Source organism: Diceros bicornis, chromosome 17 (assembly GCF_020826845.1).
Source record: "Diceros bicornis minor isolate mBicDic1 chromosome 17, mDicBic1.mat.cur, whole genome shotgun sequence".
Taxonomy (NCBI): domain Eukaryota; kingdom Metazoa; phylum Chordata; class Mammalia; order Perissodactyla; family Rhinocerotidae; genus Diceros; species Diceros bicornis.
Window position 1 is genome coordinate 41,278,454 of NC_080756.1, and position 22,605 is coordinate 41,301,058.

General features: G+C 35.4%; 1 protein-coding gene across 1 annotated transcript in view; it reads right to left on the reverse strand.

Moving 5' to 3' along the window:
• Positions 1 to 22,605, reverse strand: part of PDE3A (phosphodiesterase 3A) — a 288,119-nt gene that overhangs the window by 40,910 nt on the left and 224,604 nt on the right. The window contains exons 3-5 of the mRNA XM_058558678.1: positions 13,351 to 13,608; positions 10,754 to 10,908; positions 4,574 to 4,698 (exon numbers count right to left, since the gene is read on the reverse strand). Of these exons, the coding sequence (XP_058414661.1) occupies positions 4,574 to 4,698; positions 10,754 to 10,908; positions 13,351 to 13,608 (538 nt within the window). The remainder of the gene's footprint in view (positions 1 to 4,573; positions 4,699 to 10,753; positions 10,909 to 13,350; positions 13,609 to 22,605) is intronic.

A 22,605-nucleotide genomic window follows, 5' to 3' on the forward strand; every position in this document is an offset into this window, starting at 1 on the left:
GCGGAGCACGCGCACTTAACCGCTTGCACCACTGGGCCGGCCCCCAGCTCTCTCATTCTTGATGGATGTTTCTCTCCCTTTTGGCAGACTTTAAGAGATTTATTTAGTTGAATTCAGCATGCACAGAATATAGGTTATTTTTATAAACATTTAGCTCTGCTGTGAGAGCAGCCTAAAGATGCCACAATGTAAGATGCCCTCTAAAGTAATCATGATGGAGATACCTTTTGTATCTTATGGCAAGAACGGAGACAGCCTCTTGCCCTGCCTGTCCCATCTACCTTTGTGGTATCTTACATGGACATTCTTTTCCTTTCAACTTGGCCCTTTCTTCTTGAGTGCAGGCACATGATATGGGAAGGAGGACACAGGAAGATGAGGTTGTTCCTCACATCTGGTTGAATCATTTGCTTTGTTATTTCCAGTGGATGCACTAACCATAATTTTCAGCTTCTTGACTTTATGTTGGCTATTTTAAGAATTTTAATTTTATTACCTAAATGAAGAAACTGAGAGACAGAAAACCAAATCCTTCCATTATTTTGCACTCAGCCTAAGACAGCACCAAAAAATTCTAATTTTAAATTATCTCAATTTGTTGCCCTCAATTTTTTTCTAATATGTAGTCATGAGGACAAAAGAAAGGATTCAGGACTAATTGTGTGAACTTGGGCAAGTTACTTAACATTTCTGTGCCTTAGTTTCTGCATCTGAATCTCTTTCCCGAGCTACACAAGAATGCAGAATACTTAAATTCACATTTCATACCTTGAGTTACATATTATTATTGTCTGATATTTTAATTCTGTCCTTAAAAGAAAAATATTTAAGAAAAATACCCGCAAATCTGGAAATACTATTATTTATGTACATAGTGTTTGTTTAGATTGACTGACTCATGGTTTTCAAATTTATTTGTTCACTTTTTTTATTAGATCTCAGACTTTCTCTGATATTACTATTCTTCTTTCTAGAACACATCCATCATAAATTCCTTTAATTAAGATTTGCTAGGTGGTACAGTTTTGACTTATCTAAATGTCTTTAGTTCACTCCTATTCTTGTGAGATAGATTAGCCAGGCACTCAATTTTAGGTTGACTATTATATTCTCTCAAAACTCTGAAGAAAATATTCTACTATGTTCTGACACCCTCTCCCCTTTTTTTTTCTTTTGGTGAGGAAGATTGGCTCTGAGCTAACATCTGTTGCCAGTCTTCCTCTTTTTGCTTGAGGAAGATGGTCTTTGAGCTAACATCTGTGGCAATTTTCTACTTTGTATATGGGATGCCACCATAGCATGACTTGATGAGCGTTGTGTAGGTCTGAGCCTGGGATCCAAACTTGCGAACCACAGACTGCCATAGCGGAGCGCGTGAACTTAACCACTACACCATGGGGCTGGCCCCCTGATATCCTTTATTTCTGACAGTTCTGCTCTCAGACTGACTCCTTTCCTGAAAAGGTAATGTGATTTCTCTCTAGCTGACACTAAGATTTTTTTTGTCTTTGGTGCTGTGTAGTTTCAGTTTTGTGTCTATGTGTAAATTTTTTTCTCTTTACTCTGCTTCTCAGCAAATAGTTTAAGTCCCCCATCCTCGACTAAAAATACGATTATGTATATTAGACTTTCTAATTCCTTCTCCTATATCTCTTAAAATCTTTTCATTTTCCTATTTCTCGTCTATGTTACATTCTAGGTAATTTCTTCACATTCTCTGCCTCCCAGTTTATTAATTCTTCCTTCACTATTCTACTATGCCATTTAACCTATCATATTTCCTTGATTACATTCCCAAAAGTTATATTTAGCTGCTCTGTAATTACATCTTCTCTCATTGCCGTTATTTTTACGACCTCATGCTTTTCTTTAAATATTTAAATATTTTAAAATTAAACGAAATAGTTAAATATTTTAGCATTTCAACCCTTTTAGAGATCTGCAAAGTTTTGGCTTTTTTTGTTTTTCTGTTTTCTCTAACTCATGGTGTTTCCCTGTGTGTCTAGTGATCTTGGTTTTAAACTCCAATGTGTTTAAATTTGATATGCTGAAATTGCATGGCCCTTAACTGGTGATGCTTTCCTCCCAAAATTCTCTGCATGTGTTTTTGTAGGGAGCCGAGGGGTCCTACTGACCTAGGACCACTGTAGTGTCCCTTTAAAAGTCTCAGGTTTAATGTGGAATGCTCAAATTCAGTTCTTACACTTTGCTGGAGTTTCAGAGGAGTCTCTTACTGAGCTAATCTGCATTTGTCCTCAGGGCAACCCAATTTAAGTATTTGCCCACGTTGTCCTGTTCCTGGCTCCAGTGAAAGCTCAATCCTATTTCTCAGGTTGTTATGACCCCTAAATTATAAAATTTAATGAACATTTCCAAAGAGCAGAGAGGACCAGATCAGTTTTTGGAAAACCAGATTACCTTTACTGGTTTCTCTGAGTGAGGCAATTCCAATAAAACCACACTTTCTGGAGGAAGTGTCTTCCTACACTTAACAGGAGATATTTAAGCAAAGTCGGTGCTTAAACAATTTCAAGAAATAGTCACCAGTATAAAGTGGGTGATCAAGAGGGAAAGAAGGTACTAAATTTCCTTTTCTGGATGTAAGAAACAACAACAGAATTGCTTCCTTAAGTTATGCCTCTTAAAATTAAAAGTTTATATTTCAAGGTGGTCTCTGGAAATACTGGTGGAATGTGAGTACTGTTTCTTGAACGCTCATAGAAACCGCCATTTTGAGGACTTCTGCTTCTTGCTATGATGTGGTAGTTGCAGGTAAATCCATGCTTATTTGAGAACAAACAGAAAAGCTGAGTGAAAAAAACCCAAAGCTATCAAGGCAAGACAACCAATTCCACGTGACTAGGTTCCCAGTCAGAAGAGGGAGCCAAAATGCTGTGACCTGTTCTTCCCTTCAGAGCTTTTATTCACTAACCACTGGCATGCAGCAAAAGGCTAAGAATCCAGGCAGAAGGATGCAGCTATTAGGAAGGCAAGCCAGCGGAGCTTTTAGCAATGTCATGAGGCTGATGACACAAAAATTGGAGTTTTGGGCTGCCACGGCAGCCAGAACTTGAATGTCTAACAGCCCAGTGAGAAGGGGGCAGTTTTCCCCTTGAGCAATTTGGTGAATTCTTAGGCTGCGATAAAGGCAGAAGATTAAGAAGCTAAGCAAGAAGCTACTGAAAATCTCGTCAGAGTTTTCTGCAGGGCTGAGAGGTGAAAACTTGGAGTCAGAACGTTCCAAGAAGGAGAGGTCATAGTAAGTACTCCAGACTCTCAATTGGGATTGTAGGAGCAGGCAATCCGGAGACAGAATCTGACAAAAACTGTATTCCACTTTGGAGTTGGTATAGATTCTGATTACATGAGGTCATCTTCCCCCAAATCATTTCACTTTCCTCCACAAAACTTTATTGTTTTTAATTTTGATATCTAAGCCCTTACCATAGCTCCCCAGATCCTGTACCCTCTGGCCTCCCTCCATCTACATATCTCCCTTTCTACACCCTCAGCACTCTCCCTTTCTGCTTGCTAGCTTTGCCAGTCATTTAGAATCTTAAGTTCCTCAGGCTTTATCTCCCTGTGTTGGGTCTTGTATCTCTCTTCTTCTCTTTCATTATTTGAAAGTCTTTCCTCACTCCCTTATCATAGCCTTTAACACACCATACAGTAATAGCTGTCGACCTGTTTATATTCCCCCCATAAGTGAGAATTCTGTGAGAGGAGGAACTGGGTCTGTCTTAATCACTGCCATATTCCTGAAACTAGCTCAGTGTCTGAGGTAGTGAACACTCCACAAATATTTGTTGAGTAAATGAAGCTTCAGGGAAGGGAGAAGATGATGCTTAGAAGTACACGGGGTACATTGACACCGACCTAGAAAACCCCACACAGTAGTTACATGCCAGATCCTAGATGAGAGAAATCACATCATATTTCATCTGGCACCTGTCTGAAAGGGAAGGAAAACCTCCTGCCCACAATGCTGTTGGATCTTTTGGTTGCTGACTTATGGGCTCTTCCAAAGGGCTCTCAAAGGTCCTGAATTGTATCTTCTCCAAATTTAAATACTTCTTCCTTTCAGTATTTATATATGGGCAGTGGGGGGGAGGTGGGCAGTGTGTGAGAGACATAAAGTAAGAATTTCTTTGAAAAATTTATAATATGTATAGTAAAAGAAGCATTTCCTTGAACTCACATAAATACTATACTCCTGAAAAATAATTTTAACAGACAATAAACATAAAATTGAAATTTGATAAGTACATCATTAGCTTTTGTATTATAAGATGATGTACCCAGAGATTATCCTCAGTGGTGACAGTGATTTCTTATTCATTCAATAAGTTCAAGATAGGATATCTGGTACAGCAACCTTGAAAGAACCTATATCATCACATAAAGTGGAAATTTAAGTAACTCATTGGTTATTGAGGCTTTTTCTATTTAGAACAGTCAAGTGAAACACATCTGAGTGTAGGGTGCCCTCAGAATCTTATTTCAACACTTAAGGCTTAGTTCACTCCATGATTACACGCTCGGTGAGTAACTCTTCTCCCAATCAGTTACTTACCTGGTCGATTTGGCTTTTTAGCCTTTACGTGATTAGCTGCAGAAACAGCATAGGACGAAGTGAAGGATCTGCTTTTGGTGAGGGTCATCATCACTGGGTTATTCCAAGAATCAGGACCAACAGAACTATAAAGACACAGCACAAAGAAAAATGAAGAAATTATTCATCAATTATTGGGGCAGATCTTGCCAGAACCCAACCATCATTTCCATAATAGACTTGCCACCTGAGTCACGGTCCAGATTCAGTGATAGAATCACTTTACTTCTAAATGACTAAATAGGTTTTCTAAGCTCAATCTTTGCTGCAAGGATACAGCAGTCATGCATCAAGCATACTGGGTTACCAAAAGAGGAAAGATAACTTTCCTATTTATCCAGTTAATAGGAACCAAACACTTTCTCATTTTACTTCTATAATCATGTTCCTCACAGATTTTCTAAAAACCTGGCAAATTAATTGGTTAAGATGCAGGTGAACTTATATTAGTTAGGCATGGGATGAGCTTTCCTTCTATGGTCTTTATTAATTATTAAGCTTGGTGTATCTAAATTAAAAAACTAAGTGCTTATAAAATCATTCAACGAGAATATTCTTTGTCGGATTTCCTTGTGAAGGAAAAGGTTAGCAACAGGCTTTTAGCCTACAATTTATTTTACTGGTGACACTGTGGAAAGAAAGGGATGATGAGCCAAATCCCCTTGTAAACATGCTAATGATGGACCTGCCACTAAACACACTGATGCTATTTACAAGGAGAAAGGTAAGTGAGTGGACAGCGAGTCTTCATGTAGGGAATGCTTTTAGCAGAATATGCTTGGTCTGTCAAGGTTATTATTGTAAACAAATCTGGAATTAACAGATCTATGGAAGGTTGGGATGGAGAATGTTACATAGCCATGTAATTAATGGGACATAAATATTGGAGATGTTCCAAACCAAAAATTATCTAGATGCATTGCTTAAAACCTTACATGTTAAATCTGAAACAGAATCCATTGTAATTTGAGAGAGAAAAGAATTTAGGAAGCTGTGTTGACAATCTTGTACTGGTCTAAGGGAAAAGTCTATGTTTTGCTAACACCTGTGTGCTTTCAAACATTAGTAAATTTGGTACTGGGTAAAATCTATAATTTGCTTGAGTATAATTTGACAATTTGACCCTCCGTCAACCTTAGATTGCACTGCAAGCAGGACGTACCTGGTGTGTCTGAGTGGCTTATTGTAAATAAACTTGAAATTGGTGGAATTATGGGGTCATGAATAGGTGTAGACTGTCCTGTAAACTGTATAATTAATGAGGTATAATTTGGAGGTGTTCCATAACCAAAATGGCTTCCTCTGCGCAAGCAACATTATGAGTGCACTGCTTAGAACCCTGCATGTTAAATCCAAATCAAAATATATGCTAATATGGAATAAAAGGACTTTTAGTTCCAGACCTTTTGAAGGGAAGAATGCTGGGCATGTGCTTTACTATTGTCTGTATCTTTTGATTAATAGTAAATTCAGTAATAAGTAAGATCTATAATTTATGTTGAGTCTAATTTAACCCTCTGACACTTATGTTACCTCATTTCTTTGTTTTCATTTTCAGAATTTTCTTCAATTGTTGACCCAGGTATTTTAAAACTTCATCTTTTATATTACTTCTAACAGCAGTTTACAAAATATATATATCATAAAAAAGACATTTGAAATATGGAATGAACTCCAGCAAGTATCAAATACAATTACAGAAAGCATAAAAAATAATATTTGTTTCATTCTTAGAATGGATATTTGTTTCCTTCTTAGAAATGTTATTCTAGGTATTTCAGAAATGCCTAGAATTTTGAAACAATAAAATCACATGAAACTCTGAATCCAAGATCGATAACTACACTATTTCCTTATAGTGCTATTCCCTTTCAACTTCTTTTGTTGGAATGATTGACTTATAAGATTTACTGTGAAGAAATTTTATGTAATGTATATGTGGCCTGGGAGTTTTAATTTCTCAGTACATTATACAATGAATAGGTTATTAGTTTTTTATGTAGACTTTTCAAAGTTAAAACCTTAACAATAACTGCATTTATTTTATTTTGTATATTTATTTTTTAATATCTCAAAAAGTTATATTATGAAGGCTAGCTCAAAAACTGCCTACTATTATTTTATTCTTTTTAATAAAAGCACTTAAAATATGCTCACTTTGAAAAGTTCTATAAAGTACAATAACAGAGTATCTTTAATGTATGGAGAACTTCAAGATAAAAGTCTAGCCATATATCCCATTCTTAATATAATAAATATTAATTTATTAAAATATATATTGTTACTAAAATAATAAATCAAAATATTTACGTATATGTGTCTATGTGTGTATATATATATATGCATTAATATTTACTGGCACTTTCAACTATATTGTTTGTGTGATCCTTGCAATAGTTTTCAGCTTTGTATTGACTCTCAACTTCTTGATTCCTTTTCAGATCTCATGAACATGTAATAATTTGGATTTTGGAGAGGAAATTAGCTTGGGGAAACCTTTGCCTGGTCTCCTCATGCCGACACAGCAGGGGAAAACTGTCCATGAGTCTACCGTGGAAGATCTCAACCCTCCTCCACAAAAGTGAATTTTACAACCTCAGTTCTACCCATAACAACTTCATCGCAGGTCCTAAAAGTCTTACCAGGTCTAACAGTTTCTTTTACTGAGTTTATAGCCTCCTCTGTGTCCAAGAGGCAGAGGCAAGGGTTAGTTCCAAGGCCAACTTGGTACGATTAGGGTAGAATTTATTTCAGACTTTTTTATTTCTCTCAAGCCTATTTTTTTTAAATAACTAGTGGTATTCTTTCACCTAATTTACTTCCCAATTGTGCCATCCTTCCCCTTTTTCCTATAAATTCCTTGTAGTGGTACCAAGGCTCAGACTAAGGACCTGATTCTCAGGACATGCATCTCTGAGTGGTAGGGCAAAGATCCTTCTGATTCTCAGCCAGTGTCCTTTCTACTCAGCTGTATTTAAAACTACCCAGGAGTAGGTCATCCAGCTGTCTACCTAACAGGATAGAAGCTGAGGACTGTTTCTAATTTTCACCTCCCACTCTGGTTCATCTTTTGATCACTGCAGTCGTCAAAGAGCCTCAAGAAAAGGAAAGGCACAGAAAGGAAGAAATAAAAAGGCGGAAACTACAAGAGCTAAAACTCAAATCAGTTTTGAAATCAATCAGCAGTTTTGACAATAGGTCTCCTAAGTGAAGAAGGCTTTAACTTTGGTTTATAATCAGAGCTGGAGATGATCTGTGGTTATCTTTCCACTATTTTCACCCACGACAAAGAATAAGTCAACTGAAACTAGTTGTATTTAATGGTGGTACTATTGCCACTTATGTATAGTTTTCCCTTAAAGGGCTCAAATTCTCTTCAGAATAAATTTCATTTCTTCATAATGGTGATAAAGTTGTATCACTCTCAGATTTTATATCAGGACTTTTAATAGGACAGTGAAATTAAGGAATAGTAAGTTAGTGGAAAAAAGTATATCGTTAGTGGAAAGTTAGTAGTAAGTCAGTGGGGAAAAAAAGACATTTATAAGTATTTTTAGGACAAACAGAAAGAGTGGGATCATATGCTATTCCTTATCTATTTTAAAAATATCTGAATATGAGTATTTGTTTCATAAAGCAGAATGACAGATCCTCAGGAGTTAGGCTCATTAAAGTTCTTGAAACTCTTTTCCTCATGGTGATTTCAATTTTAGTCCCCAATCTCATTTGATTAAGAGAAGAGAGGAGTAGAAGAAATGAAATTTGACCAGAAGTAACAAACAATAACAGAAGAAAGGAGACATTTAAGAATGCATGAATGAATTTTTGGTAGAGTTATTCTATGGAAAGAAAATCATAGAGCATTAATTATACTATGACAGGAATCTTGGCAAGGTGGGTTGGTAAAATACAAAGCCTTTCTAAAGATACACACTGAGAACATACTCATTTTCTTAAGCAACAAATATACTCATTTTCTTAAGCAACAAATATTTAACTATAATGCACTACCACTTATCAGTATTTGCTGCTGTAGAAATTGACAATGGTCAATATTTTCAGAGGAAAATATCGCCAGTGACTTATAACTTCAAACTTTAGGAAATGTTCATGAAACAGATTGGGTAATATCCTCCTGTGGTGGTATTTAGAAGTTTTACAAAAGTCCAGGTAATAAGATGGAGGGGAATTACACTGATATGTGAAAGAAAGAATCATTTGAGTTTACTTCTGATTCTATAGGTTTATTAGACTATCAGTGTTAATATGGAAGAAACCAATTAAATATATTTTTAATCATATTTTCTTTTAAGCAAAGTCAGCCAAAAATTCTTATGATTTGAAAGGTTTCCATTTCTCTGCCAATCTCAGAATGGTGCTTTATATATACTCAAGGCCAAGATCAGGAGAAAATTACTTCTAATATCGCTGTTATGTAGTTCAACAAAGATGTGATTATTTTTCAGTCATTAGGTCATTAATAAAACTGATGAAAGTGCTTCAAAACCCTGAAATCATATGGTAAATGTTCTCATAATTATTGAAGTCATATAAAGTATGCTATTTTTCTTCTAAATAGAAAAGGACAAACACAGTAGCCCCCTTTAAAAGCACGTCTTTCATGATGATGTTTTCTTCAAAATTCCTTCTAGATTTTAACAGTATCTTTCCTTTAATTTTGGTAATTCTGGCTTTTAAGTCACTTTGTAAAATTGGAACTAATATACTTCAAGTTTACTCTATTTATTTATTTATTTAATTTATTTATTTAGTGAGGAAAATTGGCCCTGAGCTAACATCTGTGCCCATCCTCCTCTATTTTGTGTATGGGATGCTGCCACAGCATGGCTTGATAAGTGGTTAATAGGTCTGCGCCTGGGATCTGAACCCGTGAACCCTGGGCTGCCTAAGTGGAGTGCACCACTACCACCAGGCCAGCCCCTCTACTTTTATTTACTTATCTATCTATCTATCTATCTATCTATCTATCTATCTATCTACCTACCTACCTACCTACCTATCTATATATCTATCTATCTATGTATCTATCTATCTTTTGTGAGGAAGACCAGCCCTGAGCTAATATCCGATGCCAATCCTCCTCTTTTTTGCTGAGGAAGAGTGGCCCTGGGATAACATCCATGCCCATCTTTCTCTACTTTATATGGGACGCCGCCACAGCATGGCTTAACAAGCGGTGCCTCTGTGCGCGCCCGGGATCCGAACTGGTGAACCCCAGGCTGCCACAGCAGAGCACCATGCACTTAACTGCTTGCACCACCGGGCCAGCCCCTATTTATTTTTTATTGAGATATAATTGGCATATAACATTATATCAGTTTTAGGTGTACAACATAATGATTTGATATATGTATATATCATGAAATGATCACCACAATAAGTCTGGTTAACATCCATCACTACACATAGTTACAAAAAAATTTTTTTTCTCACGATGAGGACTTTTAAGATCTCTCTTAGCAACTTTCAAATTCGCAATACAGTATTATTAGCTATAGTCACTATGCTATACATTACATCCCCAGGACTTATCACTTCAAGTTTGTACCTTTTGACTCCCTTCACCCACTTTGCGCCCCACCCCCTCGCCCCTGCCGCCTCTGGCAACCACCAATCTTTTCTAAATAAAGTCTAAATTACCAAATGTTTGACCATATCTAGGTGCTCTTAGGATGATGATCTACTTTCTGATCTGATCTTCTGTCTTTCATATAATGCTAGGATAGCTGGTCTGGTGGGCCAGGGGAATCTAACAATCATTTGCAAATGTCGGGTTGGGTACCTTCGATTTAAGGATTTCAATATGGATCTCAGTCTAGGTAAAATCTTGCCTACCTGTATTCTGGGCTCAACCCTTCTCATCCAAAGAAATACTGGCAGGCATCACACCTCAAGTCACTGTCCCCATTTATATTTAAGGCCACACAACATAATTTAAGCCTAAATATCTGATGTTAATCCCTATACTGCTCTGCATTTAAACTATACACCCTTTTCATTTTCAAAGCTGGCCTCCAACCAACTGTACTTGGTTGGGCCTTCCTTCCCCTGTAATTTATAATTCCTTTTTGATAAGTAACTTCTCTAATAGATGTGAAACCAACAGGAGCATTGCCTGACCTGGATGAAGGTGATTCATGTAGTTTCATGCTGGCGCTACGGTCCCTCCGTACTGGGGCAGGCTCCAAAGTGGGTAGACCTGTGGCTGAGGTGGTGGTTGTCCAAGTCGACGAAACTCGTCTCAACAAACCCGGGGGCAAACTCCTTCTCAGGCGCTAGGAAGAAGGAGTGTTGATTTTATTATTAAGCATATTTTCTATCACTAACTTCTATGTATTATAATGGAAGAAAATGGGTTTTTAATTGGAAGTGAATTTAATAAACCATACTGGTTGAATATTACCTATTTAAAATTTGGGTGCTCAGAAATTCAGTAAAAGCCTCTCTGGCCAAAATGAATGAGAATTACAAAAATAACACTTTGGGATCTTCATTTCAATGATTACATAAATATAGGATTATGGGAATGAGAGTCAATTACCTTTGGAATAATTTTTTTTTTTTTTTTTTTGCTGAGGAAGATTTGCCCTGAGATAACATCTGTGCCAATCTTCCTCTACTTTATATGTGGGACACCACCACAGCATGGCTGGTGAGTGGAGTAGGTCCGCACCTAGGATCTGAACTCGTGAACCCCAGGCTGCTGAAGTGGAGCGCGTGGAACTTTAACCACTGGGCTGTGGGGCTGGGCCCTGGAATAATTTTATAGTTATATTAGTTCAACAGGATTTACGCACCTATACACACATATTATATTAGTGATTATGAGCAGAAGTCTTTCCTCAAAAGTCACTTGTTTGGGGCCTGGATTACTTTATATCATCTTGCACGACAGTCTCTATGCCAAAATGTTCCTTGATTTAATTTTAATTTCTTGATCTACAAATGACAGGACCTAAGTGTAAGAGTATAACTCACAAAATGCACCACCTCTCTTGTGGTTAACATGACTTAGACATCAGGCATAGGAGTAACATCATCAGTATCAACTCCTCTTAATAGAAGACTCTGCTGGTTGACCTGTTCCTTCCCCTGCCATACCCTAGGCAGGATGCGTGACATCATGAGCACCGAGGCGAGATTCTGGGCTCACCAGGAGGAGCACCAGCACTCTAAAGAGGGTCTTAAACCTTAAAAACTAAAGTGAAGGTATTCTAATACAACTATAGCAATAGTTCTAACAGGTAGAAACTCAACTCTTTTATTTGTGGCTAGTGACTCCTAGTAGACCAATTGTGTAGTTTACAAAGACACATTCTGCTCTTCTGAAGATGGTAAAAACTTTTGAGACGTGAAGTTCATGGCATCTTGGGATTCAAGAATAGCTCTGACACTAAATAGTTTCGAGTATCTCTTAAAGATCTGAATATGCATCTTAGAAGGTAATTCAATAGAAAGTGAAAGGGTCAAGCACTGTAAATACCAGAATTATTGCCTGTAGATCTGTCACTGACTTCATGGCTATTTTGAGACCCAAAGGAATCAGTTAATCTCTCTCCATTCCTTTACTATCACATCATGCTTAGCCATATCTTTCTCAAAGACCTAGATGTTTGAAGGTAACTACACAAACACCTAATTGACAAAGTTGTGTGGAGAACACATTCCTGAGTCAAGAGACTCACAATAGCAAGAGTAAAGATGTTCCTGACTGACCACCAGCTCAAGGGGATGGCTGCTTGTTTACTAAATAGACAACTGTGCTGGTTGTACCAGAGACCACTTAAATTCTGATTTCTTTTTTTTTTTTTTAGTCTTTAATATGACTTGTTTTCAACTAATACTGAGGTCTAAATTGGGTGCAGGATTCTATCCTCTACAGCTTACTTTTGTAAAACTCTTATATCTTATATGTAAAAAGAAGGAATTATACAAATCACGAAGGCCATCTTTTACTTTAAATAATTCAAAATCAACTAAAACTATTCTGAGTTCAAAACTTGTTGGATTTGGGAAAGACATGAAGGTACTATGAAGAATATCACACTAAGAAATCAAAGAGCGAAGAAAACATTTCAGAAGGAAATGGATTTTAAACAGAATCCACACAAAATTGGGAGCAGGAATTTTTGCCTGTTTGTTTTGTTGTTTTTTTTCTTTTTGTGAGGAAGATTCACTCTGAGCTAACATCTATTGCCAATCTTCCCCTTTTTTTTTTTTTGCTTCAGGAAGATTAGCCCTGAGCTAATGTCTGTGCCAATCTGCTTCTATTTTGCATGTGGGTTGCCACCACAGCATGGCTAGATGAGTGGTGTAGGTCTGCGCCTGGGATCTGAACCCACGAACCCAGGCTGCCAAAGCAGAATGTGCCGGACTTAATCACTACGCCACAGGGCTGGCCCCTTGTTTTTTTTGTGTGTGTTGCTATATCTTTATCCCATAGAACAGGGCTTGGCATATAGAAGCAAAAACGTCTGGAAAGTCTGAATAAAAAAGGTAACGTAAAAAGGTAAATTTTTTATTAACAGAAAGTGATCTAGTATAAGGACAGGAGTCTTTATGTTTAAATTTTTATTACTTTGGTCACCAGGATCAACACATCTTTGCAGAGTCACTGATATGAGTCTGCATATGGGTTTGGGGTGACAATAAAGAGACCTAGAAGATAATTAAAAGAAAAAGTTAAACCTTTTCAGGAGTATGTCATTAATACCTACCTTGGGAATAGCCAGCTTGTCTTTTTCAGAGCTTTCTTCAGAATCAGAACAGGTGTAGTTTTCACTGAAGGAAACGACGGGATTCACTCTGGGCTTGTGAATTGCCTGGAAAGTGAGCTGGGTGCTGAGCAGGTTGCTCACTGCCCTCAAGGACGTACACACATTGGGCGGCAGAGAAGGGTCTGCCAGGAGGTCAGTAATGAGGCCGTGAGCCTCGCCCATCACGGCAATATCCACAGTAATACTGGTTCCTGAAGACTGAGACATCAAACAAAGGAATGGTCAAGTAAGAAAAGGCCTAACTTGAAGGCACCGAGAATAAAATTGGGCTTTTTCTGAAAAATGGACTGAGTTGACTCTTGTGGGTTGCAGTAAAGTAACATTCAAATCACATTTCTGTTTCAAATTTTCCCCAAATTTGTTGTGGCTTTTGCCATTTTTGTGTTCATGGCACATTTTTTAATGCTAGAGCTTGTGGAGGGGGACGACATGTTTGAAGATATTAAAAAGATAAACATTAGTTTTTAAAAGGCATGAAATTTCAGAGAACTGGAAAAAACTTCATATCAATCACTCCTTATGAAGAGTTCAACATTTTAATGTATATTATTTAAAAATTCATTCTAAAAGTAACATTGATATATTATAAAATTTTAATTTTAGTAATATTTTAATGTGATATTTGAACCTGGTATGTGGTAATTATTCAAGTAATATTAGAAAAAAGCACAAAAAGCAACTCAATTTGTGTTCAAATTCACACACTGTCCCTCTTCTTGTGGTTGGTAAGAATAGAAATTTCAGTTCTAGAATTCTGTGGCACATCTGTCATATTCTGCCGAACTGCCTATCAGATTCAGCGTCGTTACTCTATATTGAAGAAATGAAGAGCATAAAAAACACGACAGGAATGTTCCCCATTCTGCTGGTCAGGCGAGAATACAGGCAGGAAGACGTGAGAGCAAGGGAGAGCACAGGCAGAGTCAAGGCCAAGAGGGTAGAGGAAGCTTGAAGACGGCGGCACGCAGAGAACTGTTCATATTAGCATGTTGCCATGGCGTGAGCCACAAGGAACCCATATAACTTTAAAGGGCATAACGCAGTTAGTGACTGGGTGCGGGTTCTGGAGCTAGGCTATTTACACCCAAATCCTGACCCCTGACCCTACCACTTTCTATCTGCATGATCTTTGTCCAGTTACACAGCTCTCCTTGCTGTGATTTCTCCCCCTGTAAAATGGATATAGTAATAGCCCCAACATCAGAAGGTAATTATAAAAATTAAAAGGGATAATGTATATAAAGCACTTAATATTGTGCTGGCAATTGTAGGTGTTCAATAATGATAATGATATAAATAGGAATCATAATTCTGGAGTTTTTACATAAGAGGCTATTAGAAGTTTGGCTATGTATTTGGAAAAAAATAATGTTTAATCATTCACAATAGACTTAAAAATAGACTCCAGAGAGAGAAAAAAATTTAAATGTACAAAATTATAACAGTATTAAAAGAAAGTCTGGGGGACTATTTTATAATCTTGGAATTAGGAAGACTTTCAAAAAATAATATGAATTCATAAACTGTCAAGGAAACATCTGACAGATCTGACTAAATAAAGACATAAACTTCTACATAAGAAAATATGCCATAAACAAAGGTTAAAAACAAACAGTCGATGAGAAAATGTTTGCCACACAGAGAAGATAAAATATATCCAAAAAAAGAGTTTCCAAAAAAATCAATAAAAGACAAACTTGGATAAAGAGACTGAATATACAATTCAAACTGTAATCAAATATATAAAAAGCTACTTCCCTCCCTAATATTTAAGATGCAAATTAACATAATAAAAACAACTTTTACTTATCAAAATGGCAAAATACTAAAAGACTGATAGCATTAAGTATTAGTAATGGTTTGTGGAAATGAGCAGTGATTGAAATGAATCCAATATTTTTGGAAGGAAATTTTGCTGAGTGTATCCATTTGTAGTGTATTTTTAAAAATTTTTTTGCATTTTATTTATTTTACTTGGGTATTTTATTATTTATTTATTTTTCTCTTAGCTCATTTTTATTTTATTTTATTTATTTATTTAATTTATTTTCATTGTGGTAACATTGGTTTATGACATTGTATAAATTTCAGGTGTACATCATTATACTTCTCTTTCTGCATAGATCACATCATGTTCACCACCCAAATACTAACTACAATCCATCACCATACACATGTGCCGAATTATCCCTTTCCTCCTCTTCCCTCCCCCCTTACCCTCTGGTAACCACAATCCAATCTCTGTCTCTATGTGTTTGTTGTTGTTTTTATCTTCTACTTATGAGTGAGATCATACGGTATTTGAGCTTCTCCCTCTGACTTATTTCACTTTGCATAATACCCTCAATGTCCATCCATGTTGTCACAAATCAATTTGTAGTTTAAATGTATGTATATACTGCAATCCAGCAAAACAATGTAGACATCTAGTCTAAAGAAAAACTACAAATATGTAAAAATATAAGGATAAGGACACAAAGGGTACAGCAGTGCTCTCATAACAACAACCAAAGAATGTGGTCATAAATGCATATCAATAGAGAAATTGTAAAAAAAAAAAAAATAGTTGTCTTACTATATTATAAAGTAGTATGTACTTGTTTAAAAGATTTGGGTGGATCTATAAATAATTACTAGGAAAAATACTCATAAAATATTGTTCAGTGGGGGGAAAATATGTCATAGAAAAAGTGAATATGTATTTTTTTAATCAGAAAAATACGATAATTATGAAAACATCCAACACCTGTGAAGATATCTACTCCTGAAATAACTATTAGTAATGGGCAAATTATTCTGTAAAGCTTCATGTATGTTATGTCTTTTAGTACTAGAATAATAAGAATAGCAATAACAATGATGGTGGCAGCTGATATTTATTCAGCATAAGACTACAAAGTAGGTACTCTTAATAACTTCATTTCTATTAGTCAAAAGTAACTTGCCAAAATCAGAATCTGATAGCTGGAACGTGGAAACACCAGACTGCAAACAAAAATACTCTGATTCCATGGCTCAAGTGCTGAACTAGTAGGTCAAAATAAATACCGAACTTTTTCATCTGATGTTCTTAAATATATCTGTAATTATTTAATGCTTTATTTAATCATTGTGCCATGTTTTTCAGCTTGTAAGTCCAAATATCTATTATGAACCAACATGAAAATTTAAGTGTAATATTGATAGTTTTAGGATATATAATTATGCATATTTCATGTGTACCTACATTGTTAACTTCAAAAATGTTCATGGGAAATGCCACTGAACTAGGTTAACATTCTCTCTTAGAAACGTATTTTCAAGTGCATCTCTAATTATTATGCTTCTGAAAAACTTACCCCATGTGATCTTTTGAAACAGTAATAATTATTCCTACCCATGTTGTTCTAGTAAACTTAAACTAACAAGTCACTGTGCAGTTTCCATAAAAGAAACTGAAATTTTAAGTCAAACTTTGTTTTCAGAACAAAAAATATTAAGATTTGACAATGAAATTAACAGTTTATGCTCTAGTAATTAATAATTAAAGAGGTTGTCTCAAAATATTCTTAGTATATAAAACTTACAAATCTGAAGAAAGAGTAGAACATGTTCATTGAAAATTAGAATTAAATTTTTAGTAAATTATTGATGAGAGAACAAGTTTACTTTATAATTCTCTAATATTATGTTTTTATAATACATTTTTTTAAACTAATGGATATATTTCTTATATACTCAGAAAAAAATATTAAAAAATTTTAAAGTAACTTTAAAATAGAAACAGAACTGAAAACATCCTTATAAGTCAATGTTAGTATTACATGAGAATTTAGAAAATAAGCACATTATGCATTTCAGTGCTACTAATGCTATAGCTTTTGTGCAAGCAAAGGTCTTCAAGTGAAAACAAAAGTAATATTTAAGCCAACAAGAAGCAAATTATCCATATTGGAATTGGTTAAGAAACCAAAGTAAACACTTCTGTTGGAAAAACTCTCCCTACTATTATTAAGTCAGGTCTTTCCTTTACTGGTTTTCTGAATCAAAAATACAATTGTATAACAGTCAAAAGTTGTATCACATAAGAAGTTATCACCACTTTTTGACTCAAATAACTAAAGGCTTCAATGAGGCATGAAATCTAAAACCAACAATCAGATTTGTTTGCCACCAACTTGCCAAGACTAACCACACATGAAATGCTGAAAGACTGAAGACAGATGGGCCACTATTTCAATAAACAACAGACAAGATATCAAGATGTGGGCACATCCAGGCAGTCACTGTAAAGGAATTTCAGGGGAGAAGAGCTTTGGTTGATGGTAGTTTTTTCATCATATGATACAAAAGATGACACAATGGAGTGACTCACACAGAGGGTATTTCCACACCTATTCAACTTTGAAAATAATATAATTAGATTTCTAGGTATACCAAATAATACTCAGAAATATTTCATTTAACTGGTGAAATCTTAGACAGTGACAATAAATACTAAAGGTTAAGTTTATATGAAAGCTACTTGAAAGGAAAGCCTTAAGCTAACAGCCTGAAATCATCTCTGAGTGCAGTAATGAACTATACTAAGCATAAAACCACAGTTGAGTCTTTTTACAGCGCATATGACCAAACAAATCTTTTCCTTAAAAAAAAGTGACCAAGCAATAAAAAAATTCTACTTTGCAAGCTCTCCTTATAATAGAAATATTTATATTTAACATTTAAGAAAATGCAAGTATAATTCCCTAGGAACTACTTAAATGACAACCAAATTTGGATTGCCACCTTTAAATAGAAAATATAGAATTTAACTCTGATAAACAGTAAAGTGCAGTTTTATATATCAAACCAAAAATAACGGATTCTCTTGGTAAATCCACTTCTTTTCAAGGCACCCAAGGAAGATGTTTAACCCTTCCTTTCCCCCTTTATGTCCTTCTAGTCTATTCCATCATCTCCAGGATGTACTACTTAATGGTGGCTTTAGACTTTTACAAATGTAAATGGCCTTGCTATAGTATGATCTAGATTGTTTCCCAGTTACTTTACTCATCATAAACCAAAGGCCCAGAAAAATCTGGAGTTATAGAACAAAAGTTAAAGAAACAATAACAAATACACTTATAATCAACATTAAACCTAACTTCTAGACTAGGCATGTATCAATCAATTCAATTATAGAAAATTTGTTTTCACTCTTACTACTACTGTGCTAAAACTTTGAAATTACACTACTAGCATGATAAAGGGGAAAGCTCTGAATATGTGTGGGGGTCAGAAAAAATGTGCACTCCATGAAGGGCATCTAAGTTTTTAAATTACAATAAGTTGTAAATTACAAAAAATTCTAACAAATAAATCTATGTGATCAAAATACTAACAGAATATAAAATAAAATTATACATTTTAAAGTAACATGCCAGATTATTTACTGTAGCTTTGTGTTCGGGTCTCTGTCAAACTATTATTCAGAAATGGAGAACTTCTTAAAGAAAAAATTAAGAAGTCTTAGGAAATAATTACAGGAACAAGGTAAATGAAAACAAAGAAGTAAATAAACATCATTTCACTTAAAGAAAGACAAAGTGCCCAAAGGAAGAATCAGAAAGAATTTGCGAAAATTGATGTCAACAGCAATTTGCTGTTCAAAATGATTAGGGAGATTATCCAGTGTAGGGGGTGGGGTGAAGAGAATGCAGCCAACTCTTGATAAATTTCCTTGGAGGCAGCACCAATACAGTCAAGTTACAGCTCTTCTTCCCATACATTTTGAAGCGAAGATTAAATTGATAACTTAATGTAATAGGTTAAATACATCCCTGCCCAGAGGCAGAGACATCCTAATTCTCAAGTCTTCTGACTCAGTGAATCATCTGATATGTCATTTGCTTTGGAGATTATTCTAACTGGAGGAAAACAATTAGAAGCAGCACAAAAGCCTCTCTTCATAATTCTACAAGAAACTCAAAGATAGGTTACAAATACTAAAGCACTAGAATTGAGACAATTATCAAGATAACCTAGTTGAAATGCTATATGCCTCAAATTAGCCATTTTTTAAAAACTATTTTAAGTTTTATGATGGTTTTCAAAACCAATCACAGATTTTCTCGAGACAATACTGTATCCATGGGAGCACTCAGGCTCTCCTCTCATAAATCAGAAAATTAGGTTGGATCTTTCTCAGGTGCCTTCCAATTCTATAAGTCTAAAGCATTTCTTTACATAACATACATATACACACAAACACTAAAGAAAGAAGAAAATGATTTTAAAGCATTTCTTGGCAGCATGAAGCATTTTAAATTTTTAAAAAATATGTTAAAATTATTTACGTAAACTTAGAAAAGTCCTTGTTTCACTGATTGCTAAAGTTATAAGCTCTACCTTATAACATTATTGAGAAACTGCTGCTGTTTCCTTCCTATGGTAAAATGCTTAGCATACACTGAGCACTCATGGGGAATAAACTATTTTCTGTATGTCCACATATTTCTCCCAATGGTTGAGTTGCACATTTGTCAAGTGTCAAGTTTTGTTTGGTCGCAAATCTGTTTAGGCCACTTGTATTTGTCACTATAAGTTACATATGCTAGTAAAATATCTATAAACCAGTGATATGGAAGTGAAAATGGAATAATTTCCTTGAAAACTAAGTTGAATAGTTTTAAAGACTTCATAAATAGACTTGATAAAGGTGAGGCCCTAAAATCAATTTCCGTTAAATTAAGTAGAGGAAAGACAACAGTCAAGATTCAAAAAGAAAATAATAACATACTTGAAGGATTTTCAACTCAGAATGCTTTCAAGTGCCTAAGTTATTCACTGTAAAAAAAAAAAAAAAAAAAAAACCCTGAAACTGGCAGTCCTATACAATGAAGTATGGGTGTGGTGTATGTAAGAAAGACAACTTGGAACTCCAATCAACAGAGTGGACGTATACTCAAAGAGAAACATTCTTGGCTCTTCATCAAAAGATATGTGAAAACCTGCATATCTATACATATTAAGTTAAAATATATTACTAGAGGTATGGAAAATATGTCATATTTTTATGATACTCTGCTTTAAAAACTTTTTAAATTAATAGACCAACTACTGGTCCTGATCATATCTGTTAAGAGGGCTCCATACTTCTTTAAACCCAACACCTCCTTTCACTTGAAATAAGACATACTACAATAGGTATGTCAAAGCTATTCATTACGATTCCTGGAATAAGGGACAGAAAGTAAAGTTTGGTTTATGCATTAGCACATGGGGTGCAAAAAGGTACAAGCGCATATTTTCATTATGTATATAATTTGGAAGGTGGTGTATATGAGAAGTTGGAAAGCAAAGTTATAAAGAACTGGGATATAAAAAAGGAAGTTTTATTCATTCATCAATATCAAATTTTTACTTTATGAGATAGTATATGGGACCTCTAAGAGCACAGGTCTAGAGTCAGACTGTGTTCAAATTTCAAATCTGCTGAAATTTTGGGAAATTCATTTATCCCTTTAGCTCTTGTTTTCTCATCTCTAAAAAGAGGGTAAAAATAATACCCACTGTATAGTATTGATGATGTTTAAATGAGATCATACACATAAAGAGCCTCAGTAGAGTCCTTGGCTCACAGTACATGTTTGATAAATATTATATATCACCACCATTATTATTACTGTATTTAAAAAGACTGTCTGTGCAAACAGATGCATATTGTGCATGTGTGTGTCTCCTACATATACTGGGCCAGTAGTTTCTTTATAAATGAAGACAGCATAGAGATATGATTACTCTACCAACAAAAAAAATTCAAAAACAAACACCTAAATACTTTTACTTCTTATTCTAGGTAAATATAAAGATTATACTCCCTACTCCCATATACTCATAATAGTTCTGAGATTCATTTTAGGCTCTTAGAAAGTAATTGTACGAAAGCCCTGGTTTCAGTTAATATAGTTGATTGCACTGGTACGATTTATAACACAGTATGTGAAAGGAATTCTAAAAGCAGGCATCTTAGCTCCATTGTTGGAAGTATTTTTTTCTTTCTATTTAGTCATCCTGGGAGGCACCCTGGGAGGCAAACATAGCATGGGAAGAACATTCTCAGCGTAAAAAGGGAGTTGGGATAAGAGAGGAATAAACAGTGTAAGGGATGACACATAAAAGGAAAGAGTCATGGGGACTCTTCTTACCCAACTTTGGTCCTCAATGCTGGGAAAAGATGCCTGATGGGTTTTTGGGAGCTGTCTCCTCCTACATCTCTAAAGCAGTTTGCCACCCAACATCCTCCACATATTCCTCTAGGGGGCTGTCTGTGATGCTAGGAAGTAGTGTCCTGGTCTTTAATGTACTAAATTCACTTAGAAGATGAGCTGGATTCAATAAATGATCTTTGGTGTATTACCGGTTCTGACCTCAGAGCCAGCAAAATTGCATATGTGTTTATACTTTCATAGGACCCATTTATAATTTTAGACTTGAAGTTGGTTGGGAAATTTTTAAAAAATGAAATCATGTGAAAATTTTGCAGTAACTCATTGTAGGCTGAACCTTGGCGAAATGCCATCCTAAGGAAGCAGATGTTTGCTTATTTTAAATTTCTGGCAGGGAATATGAGTTTACATTTGGATTTTCTCCTTAAGATAATATATATGTACAGTAGGAGGAAAATATATAGGGCCCTTCATCAAACCGCTTTCCAACATCTCTGTTGGCCGACCCCGTTTGAGATCTGAGACACAGCAAACTCCAGCAGTTATCCAAATTAACTTCCTTCTCTTTCGATGTTCGAAGAACATTCCATGTCACCAAATGGGATGTAGTAGAGGGCCTTGTGTCCTTATATATTTCCCTACAATCTATCAACAAATAAGCCAAAAATTGTTGAAACAGTCCCTCTGTTTATGTTTTCTAAGTACCTTCCAGACACTAACAAATTCACCCAATATCCTCAAAAATAATAATTATCACAGAATACTGTTTTATTATTTAGGAAATAAAACATGCTTATAAAATCACTTATCCTGGTAAGCACTCATATCTCTGAGAAGATAACCTTAGCTGCCTTTGATTTCCAGGCTGGTCTTTCTATTTCTTCTAACTAAAAAAGATAAGGTGGCTGGCAAGGCAACGAGGAATTCAGATAATGAACTGCTCATGTGACTGCTCACACAAATGAAGGTGGGAAGGCTCGGTTAAGTATAAATTGCTATGTAAATA